This window comes from Callorhinus ursinus, unplaced genomic scaffold (assembly GCF_003265705.2).
Source record: "Callorhinus ursinus isolate GAN/ISIS: 27379988/994484 unplaced genomic scaffold, GSC_fseal_2.0 scaffold27, whole genome shotgun sequence".
NCBI lineage: Eukaryota > Metazoa > Chordata > Mammalia > Carnivora > Otariidae > Callorhinus > Callorhinus ursinus.
The window spans coordinates 4,419,983-4,432,846 of NW_027397089.1; the positions used below are offsets into that span (position 1 = coordinate 4,419,983).

The 12,864-nt window shown below is 42.9% G+C and overlaps 1 protein-coding gene across 22 annotated transcripts in view; it reads left to right on the top strand.

Annotated features, from left to right (window-relative positions):
* The first annotated feature begins 1,033 nt into the window (after positions 1-1,033).
* Positions 1,034-12,864, top strand: part of CAPRIN2 (caprin family member 2) — a 47,114-nt gene continuing 35,283 nt past the window's right edge. For 5 of the 22 annotated variants that reach the window (XM_025879758.2, XM_073877743.1, XM_073877746.1 and 2 more), the window contains exons 1-3: positions 1,035-1,240; positions 2,413-2,625; positions 4,602-4,664. In XM_025879758.2, the coding sequence (XP_025735543.1) occupies positions 2,452-2,625; positions 4,602-4,664 (237 nt within the window). In that variant the 5' untranslated portion in view covers positions 1,035-1,240; positions 2,413-2,451. Of the gene's footprint in view, positions 1,303-1,324; positions 1,609-2,362; positions 2,626-4,601; positions 4,665-12,864 lie in introns of those variants that run through there. The other 17 variants (XM_073877742.1, XM_073877745.1, XM_073877744.1 and 14 more) reach the window with 8 other exon arrangements.

Here is a 12,864-nt window from a genome sequence, read left to right on the forward strand (position 1 = left end):
ACATTACTTCAGGAGGGACTGAAAAGAACAGAGATAGTAAGTGGCAAAATACTGTATCAAGAAATGTTAAAAATCATGGTAATTTTTGTGTGGGCTTGGCTGACACTTTAAACTGGACCATTGTTTCCTTGATTATATTTTTGACTTTATTCTTTTCTTGCTGGTCTAAATACATTTTATCAGAGCCTCAGGGACAGGACCTAAATCAATTCTACGTGGTGTAATAACTGGACACAAGTTGGGGCCCAGATGTTGCTGGGTGTCCCCCCCCCCTTATTTGTTCGGTATGAAAAACACCATGCCTTTCTTCAGAAATACTGATGTGTTTCCAGCCTTTTCGGTTGATTTTATGCAACCTTATCAAGATTTTTATCAGTCTTTTCTCTGAGTGCCAACAGATCCGTTTGCTTCAAAGCGGCAAATGACATAGCCTAAATAAACATAATCTTATATCGAGGGTTGCGCCGAGTCTCACTCACTCCGTTTTTATGGCAATGCTGATTCGGGGCATTCTGCTCTCACAGGCTGAGTCCTTTCTGAAGAAACAGTGATTTTCCCCATCCTACTGTGAAGGATGGAATCTGGGAGGGCAAAGGCACGCCAGCATTTCAAGAATGCGCACCTGAACCCCAGAGGCTCAAACTCGTTTCACTGGTAATTCCACAAAGGGCGCGCTGCCCTTTTCTGACGATCGAAATCACCTGTTCAAGGTCGCATATCCACTAGCTACCCGCGTGCAATCAGCAAGGTCGGGCAGAGCTGCTGGGTTTAAGGCCCGTTGACTCTCCGCGACACACCGGGCCCACCTGGGGCCCAGCAATCTGCGCAATCGCGGGGAGAACGCGCCCTCTCGCGACCGAATTCCCGTCGCAGCCGGGCCTGGAACAAACGCCCTCCGGGGCCGAGACCCGCGGCGGCGGCGGCGGCGGCGGGGACTGGGGCACCGGAAGGAGGCGGTGCCGGGGCGGCCCGAGGATGCGCGTGCGGGAGGATGGGGGCGGGGGGCGCCTATATAAGCCCCGCGCGGCGGAAAGGGCGGGCCTGGGCGAGAGCGGCTGAGTCGGCGGAGTGCCGGGTCGCCGCAGACGCCGCCAGCGAGGACAGGGAGGGGAGAGGGAGGAGGAGGGAGGAGGAGACGCAAGTGCGGGGTGGCGCCAGTCCACCTCCGCAGCTCTCCTGGCTCCCGCCGGCTTTCGAAGGCGGGCCCGGGCTGCGGCAGCGGCCTCAGCGGCCTGCGGAGGTGAAGCCGAGCTGCGGCGGCCTGGGTCGACGCGGCGTGGGGAGGCTGCCCACCCCACTAGGGTGGGCAGGGCTGGGTGGCCGCCGCGGCGGTGAGGTGGAAGGGCGGCTCGGCATCCTCGGGGCGGGGCGGTCGAGGGCAGGTGGCCTGTGCGTTTTCCAGGTCGGCCTCCCCAGAGGCACCTGCAGAAGGGGCCCCAGCCTGGTGCCTCGGCGTCCGGAAGGCTTGTGGGAGGGGCGGGGGTCGGTGCCCTCGGGGCGCTGAAGTGGCCGCCCCTTAGAGGCGACTTTCGCGCTGGCCCGTACGGGGACTGAGGATCAGCGCTGGCCTGCATGGGGCCTGTTATGCCCTTGCTTTGGGGGTGCTCGGTGAGGTGATGCGCGGAGGTGAAGGGGGTGCAAGGACCACTTTCCAGGGCGGTGTAAGGCTCGCGAAGATGAACCTTTAAACTGGTGTGGTGTGAATGGTTACCGCTTAGTCTAAACGGAACAGAAAACCAACTCGGGGCTCATGGAACTACCTCGCTACAAATGTCCAGTAGTGACGGACGTGCCTTGTAGGCCCCAGAGCAAGCGAAGGGAAGTTAGAGGTCTTGTTCAAGAAGCTACTCTTCAGTTAATGAGGCTCTAAAAGAATTGCGTGTTCGGGATTTTCTCTTAAATGGCGTTGTTTTATGATTGGATTTGGGGCTAGTGGTGAGGGATAATGTAGAAAGGTTTGAAAGGCTGCCTTAAGGTCCTAATGGGGAGAGCTTATTTTTTTGTGTGTCATCATTTGACCATAGAAATTATTCAGAATGTGGATTGTCCTTAGGAGACGAGAGGAGCTCTGAAGCCATTATTTGATTAGCAGTTCTCCCTCTGTGGAAAGTTGAATTTCTGGAAACATCCCCCGTAGTGTAGATTTTGCCTGTGTAAAGGCGCTAGTGCTTGGTACTAATCGCCCTAAAAGTAGTGAAATGGAAGCACAGTACCTAAAGCGTAACTGGGTTTTGAGCTCACTTCTGTGGAAGAGAATTTTGAGGGAGTAGGTCTAGACTTCTTAGGAAGTTAAAGCTTCCGTGTATTCCTCTACTCTGAATTTACTTTTTATATCTGACTTTTTTTTTTTTTCTGCCTTCAGCTTCATCTGTTTCAATGGTGCAACTCTCTTCATCTCCTTTTGGTTACCAGTCACCTTCAGGCCGTTCAGAGGAGGGAAGAGAGGGGAATATGAAGTCAGCCAAGCCCCAAGTGAACCACAGTCAGCATGGGGAAAGCCAGCGGGCCATGAGCCCCTTGCAGTCTACTCTCAGTTCTGCCTCTCCTTCCCAAGCATATGAGACATATATTGATAATGGACTCATATGCCTTAAACACAAAATTAGAAACATCGAGAAAAAGAAGGTAACTTCCCCCCCCTCCCATCCTTGTATATGGACCATCTTTAATAAGGGTCAGGGAACCGACATTTTTACTTTGTCAGGGTTCATAGGTATTCTTTCCTAAAAGATGTAACCTTGGGATTTAGCTGGCTGGAAACATACAAGCAGGTTAAATATTAGATATATTAAACATTTTCTGTTTGATTTTTCAGCATAACTAAATAAAAATATTCTTCATAGTAAAATTATGTATGCTGCTGTTGAAATACTTGAGGAGGTAGCAACTTTAGGTCAGATTAATTCTTTGAGTGTAGTATTAATGTTTCTTAGATGAGTAATAGCCTGATTTTTTTTTTTAGCATGTTTTCCTTGTGACTTTCTGCAGCAGTTGATATTGCAGTATAGCTGCTGCAGTCATTGGAAGCTTCAACGATGATAGAGCCAGAAAATGTTTTAGCACTGATTTTTGTGTTGCTAGGTGATCGTTTAAGACTGGTAGGTGAAAACATTGTAGAAAGCCTTATGAAGAGACGGCTTATAATCAGCCTAACGTTACAGTAAATGCTGATGTAAAGATCCTACTCATTGCTCATTTCCTGAGTCATGTAGCCTGTGAAACAGTACTGCACATTGCTTTGTTGTGTCATGATTCTCTTGCTTGTGATAGTAAGGTGAGTGAGTGACTATCTGGACCTGGAAAGTCTTACATATTTTTATTCTATGACCTAGTTAAACCTTAGGAAAGTTGCTTTTAATGGAGGAGTGTGAAGAGATTGGGTCTAGTTGACTGTGTTGTCGCCCCGCCCACCCACCCAGGTAGTGAAGATAGTGAAGATAGTGAAGAAAGGCCAGTTATTAGTAGCTTCTCTGTAGCCCTAGCTCTCACCAGTTGTCTTTTGTTGTCTTTTGAATGCATGCAGTTATGCAGTTGATCACAAGTGTGATAAGGTGAGTGTGCCTGGGTCAGCACAAATTTCCTGCCACTATGGGAAACTAGTAAAAAGCAGGATCCATTCAAAGCAGGATCTGTTGATGGAGACTAATGTCTTCCTCCCCAGGCAGAGGAACTACATGAATACATGTATTTATACTCTCTAGCTTAACTATAGTACTTCTTTACTTTTGAATACTTAATCTGGTCAGTACCAGTGCTTTTGTTTCAAGCTTCTGGGAAAGCACTTGAAAGCTATAAAGCCAATATCAATATGGGAGGAGCCTAAATACTGCTTTTAGAATACCCTAGTGGGTCATGTCATTACAGGGACAATAAATGCAAATTGTCATGTATTTACTGAAATGCCAAATTTAATATGAAAAAAAGCTTTAAGAATTCTAGAGAAAATGCCTTATACCTTTTACATTTCTATACTTACATTAAGAAGTTTGCTATTGGACAAATGCCACAGAATTCAACAGGTAACTAATAGTTTAAGCATGAGGTTGGAGCAGGGTTTCTCAGCCTAAATGCTACTGACGTTTTGTGCCAGATAATTCTTTGTTGGTTGGGGGAGGGGCTATCCTCTGGATTGTTGGATGCTTAGCAGCATCCCTGGCTTCTACCCACAAGATGCCAGTAGCACTCTTCTCCTCCTTCCCATCCTCCCAAGTAGGGACAACCAAAAATAATCTCTAGATATTGCCATAGATCCCTGCGGGTCAAAATTGACCCTGGTTGAGCACCACTGGGTTAAGTGCATATGATTGACTATTTAAGTGCCTATGTTTCAAGTAGTCTAATAATAAATAGAGGCCATGAAGAGAAAAGAGTTCTATTACTGCTTAATTTAGTTCTAATTCCAGACTAATGTTGATTGTAGTATTTTTTTCCCTGACTGAACCTTAACCTACAGTTGCTGCTTGCCTTATAGTAAACTGGTATTCTTACAGATAAACAGCTTACTTCAGGAACTTTGTTTTCATAAGAAGCACTCTGTTACTTAGTTTATTTCTTCAGAATTTTATATCAGGCTATAGTAGATACAAGTTTCTCTTTTGTAGCTCAAACTGGAAGACTACAAGGATCGCCTGAAAAATGGGGAGCAACTTAATCCAGACCAGTTGGTAAGTGGTTTATGATCCTTTGGTCACACTTGCTGTTTTTTTTTTTTTTTCTTAATAAAACTCTAGATGGGTTTGATGAGACCAAAGATTTGATAAGACCAATGAAGAAAATCCACTGGATTTTTCAAAAGACTGTCGTCTTCACCTATGAGATCTTACAGATTTCTTTTGCTCTAGCTGATGGTATGGATGGGGTGTGGGTTGTTATATTTGAGTGAAAATGTAGACCATCACTAAGAGTTAACATGGATTTAAATTAAACTTTCGCTAGGGTGGACTGAAGAAGTTGGAGGGAAGACTAGCTTTCCACTGTTCACTGATTTATTCTAAACTGGTCGTCTTTCTGCTCTAAAATGTTAAAGTATTTATTCTAGCTTGCCTAGGTTTTCTCCTTTTGCTTTCCCTTAATCCCTTTTGTGTTTTCTCCCTACCATTCTTTCCTAGATTGCCATGTCACCTCTCAGGAGGCATGTTTATCTGGCCTTTTTCTTTTTTAAACCTTACAATAAAAGAGTATTTGCAACTTTTAAAAATACTGTCTGTGGTATACTTGGTAACTGTAAGTTTTATCTAATGTGGTGAAAGAGTTTTTGCAATATGGAAATAAAAAAAGTGCTTTATTGATGTTTGCCTGATCACATATCTTGGCTAGGAAGGGACAAAATTAAGTTATTTGGTCTAGTCTGTAGATCTGTTGTCTTCATCTTTTTTAACTAAGATTTTTCGTTGTGTATCACAGATACTGGCATTCAAGGTCTTTTCCCTTGCCATATTGACTCCTCTTCACTGACCTAGAATTTTTGTGATGTAGGAAATTATAATTTTGCTGAGGCACAGATTTGAATTGTGTGAGCTCTGAGAATGATGTGCTCACATAGCTGGTGAGAGGACTTAGCTGGACATCCAGCATTTCAACATAGCTTTGTTTTCAAGTAGTCATGGGTATGTTCAGTAATTTTTAAGGTGATAATACTCTTCTTTGTGTAAATACCCTTGAAGAAAGTGTTCTGTTATAGTATGTGATTTTTGGGAAATAGGGAGTTGGGGTGGGGAAGTTGGTGGTTCTCATGGTAGCTCTCTAAGAAATAAATGTCTAGGACAAGCTGTATTTTTGACTTCCAGCCAGGCAGACTCTAATCTCAGTCATTCATTACTGTCTTCATAATTCTATTTCTACAGTATTCACTTTGTTTTTTTTTTTAAATATTTTTATTTGTCAGAGAGAGAGAGGGAGTGGGCGCGCACAAGCAGTGGGAGTGGCAGGCAGAGGGAGAAGCAGACTCTCCACTGAGCAGGGAGCCTGATGTGGGACTCGATCCCGGGATTGTGGGATCATGACCTGAGCTGAAGGCAGACGTTCAACTGACTGAGCCATCCAGGCGTCCCTATAGTATTCACTTTGAATTCTTGAGTTAAATGCTGACAACTGCCAAATTTACATTGCCAATAGATAAGTCCTCAAAACCTTAGGTTCCTATGTTCAATTGCCCATTTGACATCTTCTGACTTCACCCTGCCCCCCAAAACCTGTTCCTCCTCTAATCTTGGTAATGTCGGTTAATTATTAGAATTAGGAATTAGAAGGATGGAGTTGGCCAAAAACCTTGGAGAATTTCTCATCTTTCTTCTGATACCACACATCTAGCCATTGGCAAGGTCAGTTTTACCTTCAAGGTAAATCTGGAAATTGTCCCTTTCTCAAATTCCGCTTCTGCCATCCTGGTCCGAGCTGCATCATCTTTCATCTACATTACTGTAATAGCTTCCTCACAGGTTTTTCTACTTCTGCTCTTTTCTCCAAGCCTGTTCTCGACATGGTAACTTCAGTAATCCTGTTCAGATGCAAGTCAGTTGGACATTCTTCTAAGTCTCCCTTGGTTCCCATCATGGTGGCAAAATGTCCTTACTGTGGCTGACAAAGTCCTATAAAAGATGCTCCCTATTTTCCTTGCACATCTTTATTGCATTTCCTGCGTTTCCATCCCTTGCTAACTTCGTTCCAGCTACACTGGCCTTGCTGTTCCTCACACAATCCAGGCACACTTCGGCTTCGCACATGCTGTTCCTAGTGCCTGGGATGCTTTTTCCCCGGGTGTCTAAATGGCTCAGTTTTCAACCTCCTTCAGCTTTTTATTTTGAAGGTCATCTCAGTAAGGCTTGTCCTGACAACGCTGTACCACCATTCCCCCATTCAAACTCCTTAGCTCTTTGCCTTGCTTTAATTTCTTTTTTTTTTTTTTTAAAGATTTCATTTATTTGAGAGAGAGAATGAGCTCTTGAGTGGGGGGGGGGGCAGAGAGAAAGGGAGAGAGACTCGTCAAGCTGGCTCTGTATGCACTTGAGTTCGGAGCCTACTCAGGGCTCCATCCCATGACCCTGAGATTATGACCTGACTCAAAATCAAAGAGTCAGATGCTTAACCGACTGAGCCACCCAGGTGCCCAGCCTTGCTTCTCTGACCAACTGTAAAGTTTATTTTGTTACTGTCTCTCTTAAAATGTCAGTTCCATTAAAGTGGAGATTCTGTCTATTGCTGTTTTCCTAGTACTTAGGATAGTTCAGAGCATATAGTAGACATGTAAAATAGTTCAGAGCATATAGTAGACATGTAAAATATTTATTACGTATAGATTTACTAAATATAAAATGATTGAATGTTACATGTTTTTAGATACAATTAAGCATATAGTTTGTGGTACTTTTGAGAACTAATAATCTCATACAAGCAATGTATAGTTGAGGTAGAAATTTAGAAAATGCAGATAAATGGGAAGAAAAAAAATCTATAATCTGACCCCTCAGAACCATCATCAGTAGTGTAGTATTTAATTAAAAAGCTCTTTCTTGTGAGTAAAGCGATAGAAGTTTATTAAGTGAAGATACAGAAAGCTCTCAGAGTGGGAGGGGTCCTGACAGAGTTGCCAACTTGGGCCTTTAGGGTGGTCTTTTCTAGAAAGCTAACCGGGGAACTTAGGGAACTTAAATCTTTTTTTTTTTTTTAAAGATTTTATTTATTAGAGAGAGAGAGACAGCGAGAGATGGAACACAAGCAGGGGGAGTGGGAGAGGGAGAAGCAGGCTTCCCATTGGGCAGGGAGCCCGATGTGGGACTTGATCCCAGGACCCTGGGATCCTGACCTGAGCCGAAGGCAGACGCTAAACGACTGAGCCACCCAGGTGCCCCAACTTAAATCCTCTTAACATCTCTATTGATAACACCTTGAATGGCTTACCTTCTTTTCAGGGGGTGGTTATTCTTTGTTGATCACAGGTAATTATCACAAAGACACCCGTCCCACACGACCCACCCCACATTCCTAGGGCTGGGTGGTCCGATTTGTCCCCTTATCTCTGGTTTCCCCACACCTCTACATTTTTGGGGATTTCTGTAAACCTGATCACATAGCCCCCTATCTCTCTCTCCCCACCTAGCCCTGTCTTAAAAAAAAAAAAAAAAAAGTTTTGCTTTTCACCCTGTCCTTCCTCTGTTCACTTATCTTAAAGTACGGTAGTCCCCTCCATCTGTGGGTTTGCTTTCCCTGGTTTCAATTAACCTGTGGTCAGCCTAGGTCTGGAAGCAGAAGATCCTCTACCGTTCCCTGTGCTTGTGCTCTGTTTCTTTCTCTCTGTCAAATCTTAAAAAAAAAAAAAAAGGGTCAATAGTAGCCTAACACTGTCAGAGTGCCTGTGACCTTCAACTCACTTCATCTCATCATGCAGGCATTTCATCAGCTCACATCATCATAAGAAGGGTGACTGCGGTACAGTGAGATATTTTGCAAGACCACATTCATAAAACCTTCGTTATGGTATATGGTTATAATTGTTCCATTTTATTGTCAATCTTTTTACTGTGCCTAATTGATAAATTAAACTTCATCATAGGGATGTGTTAAACAGTATATATATGGTTCAATACTATCTGGTTTCAGGCATTTCCTGGAGTCTTGGAACACATCCCCCGTGGATAAGGGGGAACTACTGGAATGATTGCTAGTAGGTTCTTAGGTATCTGTCCAGAATATCTTTAGGTTTCTATAAGCAAGCAAATACTCTTTTCCCTGCCTTCTCTTACTCCATTTTCTATACAGTTTAGCTTAGCTATAGATACATTTGGGGCCTTTATTCTTGTCCCTTTTTTTTTATTTTTAAACTATTTTTTTTTACTTTAAGATTTTATTATTTGACAGAGCGAGACAGCAAGAGAGGGAACACAGTAGAGGGAGAAGCAGGCTCCCCACTGAGCAGGGAGCCCGATGCGGGGGGACCCTGGGATTGAGCCCTGAATCAGGCTCCCTGCTCAGCGGGAAGCCTGCTTCTCTCTCTCCCACTCCCCTGCTTGTGTTCCTGCTCTCGCTGGCTCGCTCTCTGTCAAATAAATAAAATCTTTAAAAAAAAAAACAAAACTTTGAAAATCGCTTATTTCATCCAGTTAAAAATTTATTTTCATAGATTGAAGCAAAGTAAGTTTTGGTAAGTTTGTTACTTTATTTCTAATTTTATGTGGTTCTGGTTTTTCACTTTTAGGTTTTTTTTTTTAAGCTAGCTTCTTGGTTTATTTTAGTTTTTCTCTTCTACTGCTTTTATCTTTCTGCTTTCCTTTGGTTTATTTGCTTCATTTTCTAACTTTGAATTGAGGGCTTAGTTCGTTTGTTTCCTTTTTCCCTCATTGGTATGCATTTAAGGATGTGAATTTTCTTTCAAGCGCTGCTTTAGCTATAAATTGGATACTGTATTTTCAATATTGTAGGCTAGAAATTTTGTAATTTCAGTTTGTATTTCTTCTTTAACCCAATATATGTTTTTAATATTGTAAATAAAGCTTTCTGTGATCGGCATGGCTATTATAACCTCTTTTTAGTAACTTTGAAGTAACCTGTCAAGACTAAGCTAAAGGGGCGCCTGGGTGACTCAGTTGGTTAAGCAACTGCCTTCGGCTCAGGTCATGATCCTGGAGTCCCGGGATCGAGTCCCACATTGGGCTCCCTGCTCAGCAGGGAGTCTGCCTCTCCCTCTAACCCTCCTCCCTCTCATGCTCTGTCTCTCTCTCTCTCTCAAATAAATAAATAAAATTTAAAAAAAAGACTAAGCTAAAGACTAGAAAGATTTCATTAAGATTTTTAGCATAAACCTAGATTTTTCCTTTGAAACAGTGAGAAATTTCTTTTTTTTTTTTTTTTTTTAAAGATTTTATTTATTTATTTGATAGAGACAGCAAGAGAGGGAACACAAGCAGGGGGAGTGGGAGGGGGAGAAGCAGGCTCCCTGCTGAGCCGGGAGACCGATGCGGGGCTCGATCCCAGGACCCTGGAATCATGCATGACCTGAGCACAAGGCAGACGCTTAATGACTGAGCCACCCAGGCGCCCCGTGAGAAGTTTGTCTTTTTAAGATTTTATGTAAGACAGTGCGCATGTGCGCATGAGTGGGGTGGGGAGGAGCAGAAGCCGACTCCCTCCTGAGCAAGGAGCCCCATGTGGGATTCAGTCCCAGGACCATGGGATCATGAGCTGAAGGCAGCCACTTAACTGACTGAGCCACCCAGGTACCTCATTGAGAAGATTGTCTTAATGAGGTTTTTTAGAGTCCCACTTAGAACTTCAGTATCTCTTTTGGTTCAGCTCTGGATTTGAAATGGAGAAGTGAGATGCAAGTGAGTGCTTGAGCAAGTGGCAAGGGGCACTTTCAGTTTCATTGAAGTTTTTATTTTTAAAGAATCAGGATTTGGTACCCATCTCTAGTTGCTGAACTCTGAGCCTATGTTATATTTAATGCGTAATGCCAAACTCATTAAATAATACAGTATCTTTTGTGCTTTGTAGTCCCACAGCAGTTGGCCTAGTCAAGGCACACCACCTAAATGTTACATAGGCTTTTCCTAATTAATGTCCTTGTCTTGACGCCTTGCTTCAGTTCTCCAGTCCTACTCCCGCTAGTGTTCTTTTTTTTGAAACAGAAATCTCAGTATATAATTCTGTTTAAAATTGTTAAAATTCTGGTCAGAATCTTTAGCATATTTGAGGCTATAATCATGTTCTGAACTGCGTTTTATTATTTCAACAATAATACATTAATGTATTATTTACGCTGGGAGGTTCGGTGCTTAGTGTAAGGGTTATAACCTAAGGGGCAAATGTGATGCTTGTCCTCGTGGATACAGTGTGATGGAAAAGAGAGGTGGGAAATAAGTAAATACAAATGGGATGGATGTTACGGAGAAGTACAGAGTGATGATGGATTATAATGAGGAATCTAACCTAGTTTGGAGAATTGAGGACAGCTTCCTTGAGAAAGAAGTGCTTTAGTTAAGACATAAAAAAATGAATAGGACTTAGCAAGTTAAAATGGGAAAGGAGGAAGAAGAGCAGGCTAGGCTAGGCAGGTGCTAGACTGTGTTAAGGGCCTGAGTAGGAAAAGAATGTTTTTACAAAGAGCCCTTAGGAAACTGGAAAGAAAGCCAGTATGGATAGAGTAATGTAGTTAGAGGGGGAAAGCCACATATACATCTTTCTTTGCCATTTAAAGACTTTGCGCTTTTTCTTAAGGTTATCAGAAATGATACAGATAGGTTTTAAGCAGAGCATGACTATAGATTTATAATTAAAGAAAATCACTTTGTAGGGTGAGTAATGGTTTGGAGATGTTAAGTGTTGATGTAAGGAGACAAGATAAGTGTTGGCTATAGTCTAGGTCAGAGGTTATAGGTACCTTGCTGGTACCAAGGTAGCAGCAGCGGGGTTTGAGTAAAGTAGCTGGATTTGAGAGGTAGAATTAACATAGCTTGTTGACAGGGTGTAGGAGTAGAGGGAAGAGCCAAGGATGGTTTCCAGGTTTCTGGCTTGAACACTTGGATGGATGGCAAAACTATTTATTGGGCCTGGAAACACTGGGGGAGAATAAGGTTTTGGGAGGATAAGATAAAGAGCTCAATTTTGGACCATTTTAATGTGCTTGTGAAACATAAGGGGTGATATGTGGTAAGTATTTTAAGATGGAGCACAGAGAAGTTTAGTCTACAGATACCTCATCTCTGGACGGCTGCTAATTGAAACCATGAGAAAAGATGAGACTGTCTTGGGTGAGAATATAGAAAGGAGAAAAGCCTAGGACTTTTGATATTTGATGGTTGAGCTTTTGATATTTGATGTTTGAATAATAAAGACAAAATACGGTGAACTTAGGGTCAGGCATCATTTTGAGTGATTTATAAATATGAAGTAATTTGAATTGCCCACATCTCTCTGATACAGGTTTTATTTATTTCATAAATGTTAACTGAGGTGAGAGGTTAATGGAAAAATTTTACGGGTAAATAAACAGCTGGAGAAATGGGAGAAGAATGGAAGTTTCGTGTTATTAAAAACAAAGATATTTGTAGAGCCAGAGGATGCCTTCATCTTGAAGTCTTCTGACAAGTAAACCAAAAGGAGAGCTGTAAAAGATCCATGGGTTTGAAAGGTGGTATTGACATTGCTGATTTTCAGCCAGGATAGTTACGGTGGAATGGTGGAAACAGAATCCAGGTTGATAAAGGCTGAAGAGGAAATGGGGACTGTGTAGACATTTTTGAAATTTTTCTGAGACCCGAAGGAGGTGGTTGCCAAATTTCTAATTTAGGTGGGGTTGGGGGGGGACCTGAACATGAGAGAGCATGAGCAAGGGGTAGGAGCAAGGGGAAAGGGAGAAGCAGACTCCCTGCTGAGCAGAGAGCCCCATGCAGGGCTTGATGGTTTAAGCATTGACAGAGAAGGAGAAACTCAAGATTTTTAAACGGGAATCACAGAGTTAAGATTTCTCTTGAAAGCATAATTGAAAAGGATCCAGGGCACAGGTAGAAGAAGGATATCTCCTCTAAACAAAGGGAGGAAGAAAGGCTGGATCCACATTGGATAATGGGAGGTTGAGGTAGTAGTTCCCATTTGATGCTGCTTTTCTTGAATCAAAGTTAATACCATTTGGGGGTAAATAGGGAGGGGGGTTATTCCCTTCTGGTTTTACGTACCTCTGAGGGCTGTGTACTATGATTGTATCGTCTGCATTCTTGGTTCTATAGTCAGAAAGCCTCTTTACCTTTTTTTTTTTTTTTTAAGATTGTGTTTATTTGACAGAGACAGCGAGAGAGGGAACACAAGCAGGGGGAGTGGGAGAGGGAGAAGCAGGCTCCCCGATGCAGGGCTTGATCCCAGGACCCTGGGATCATG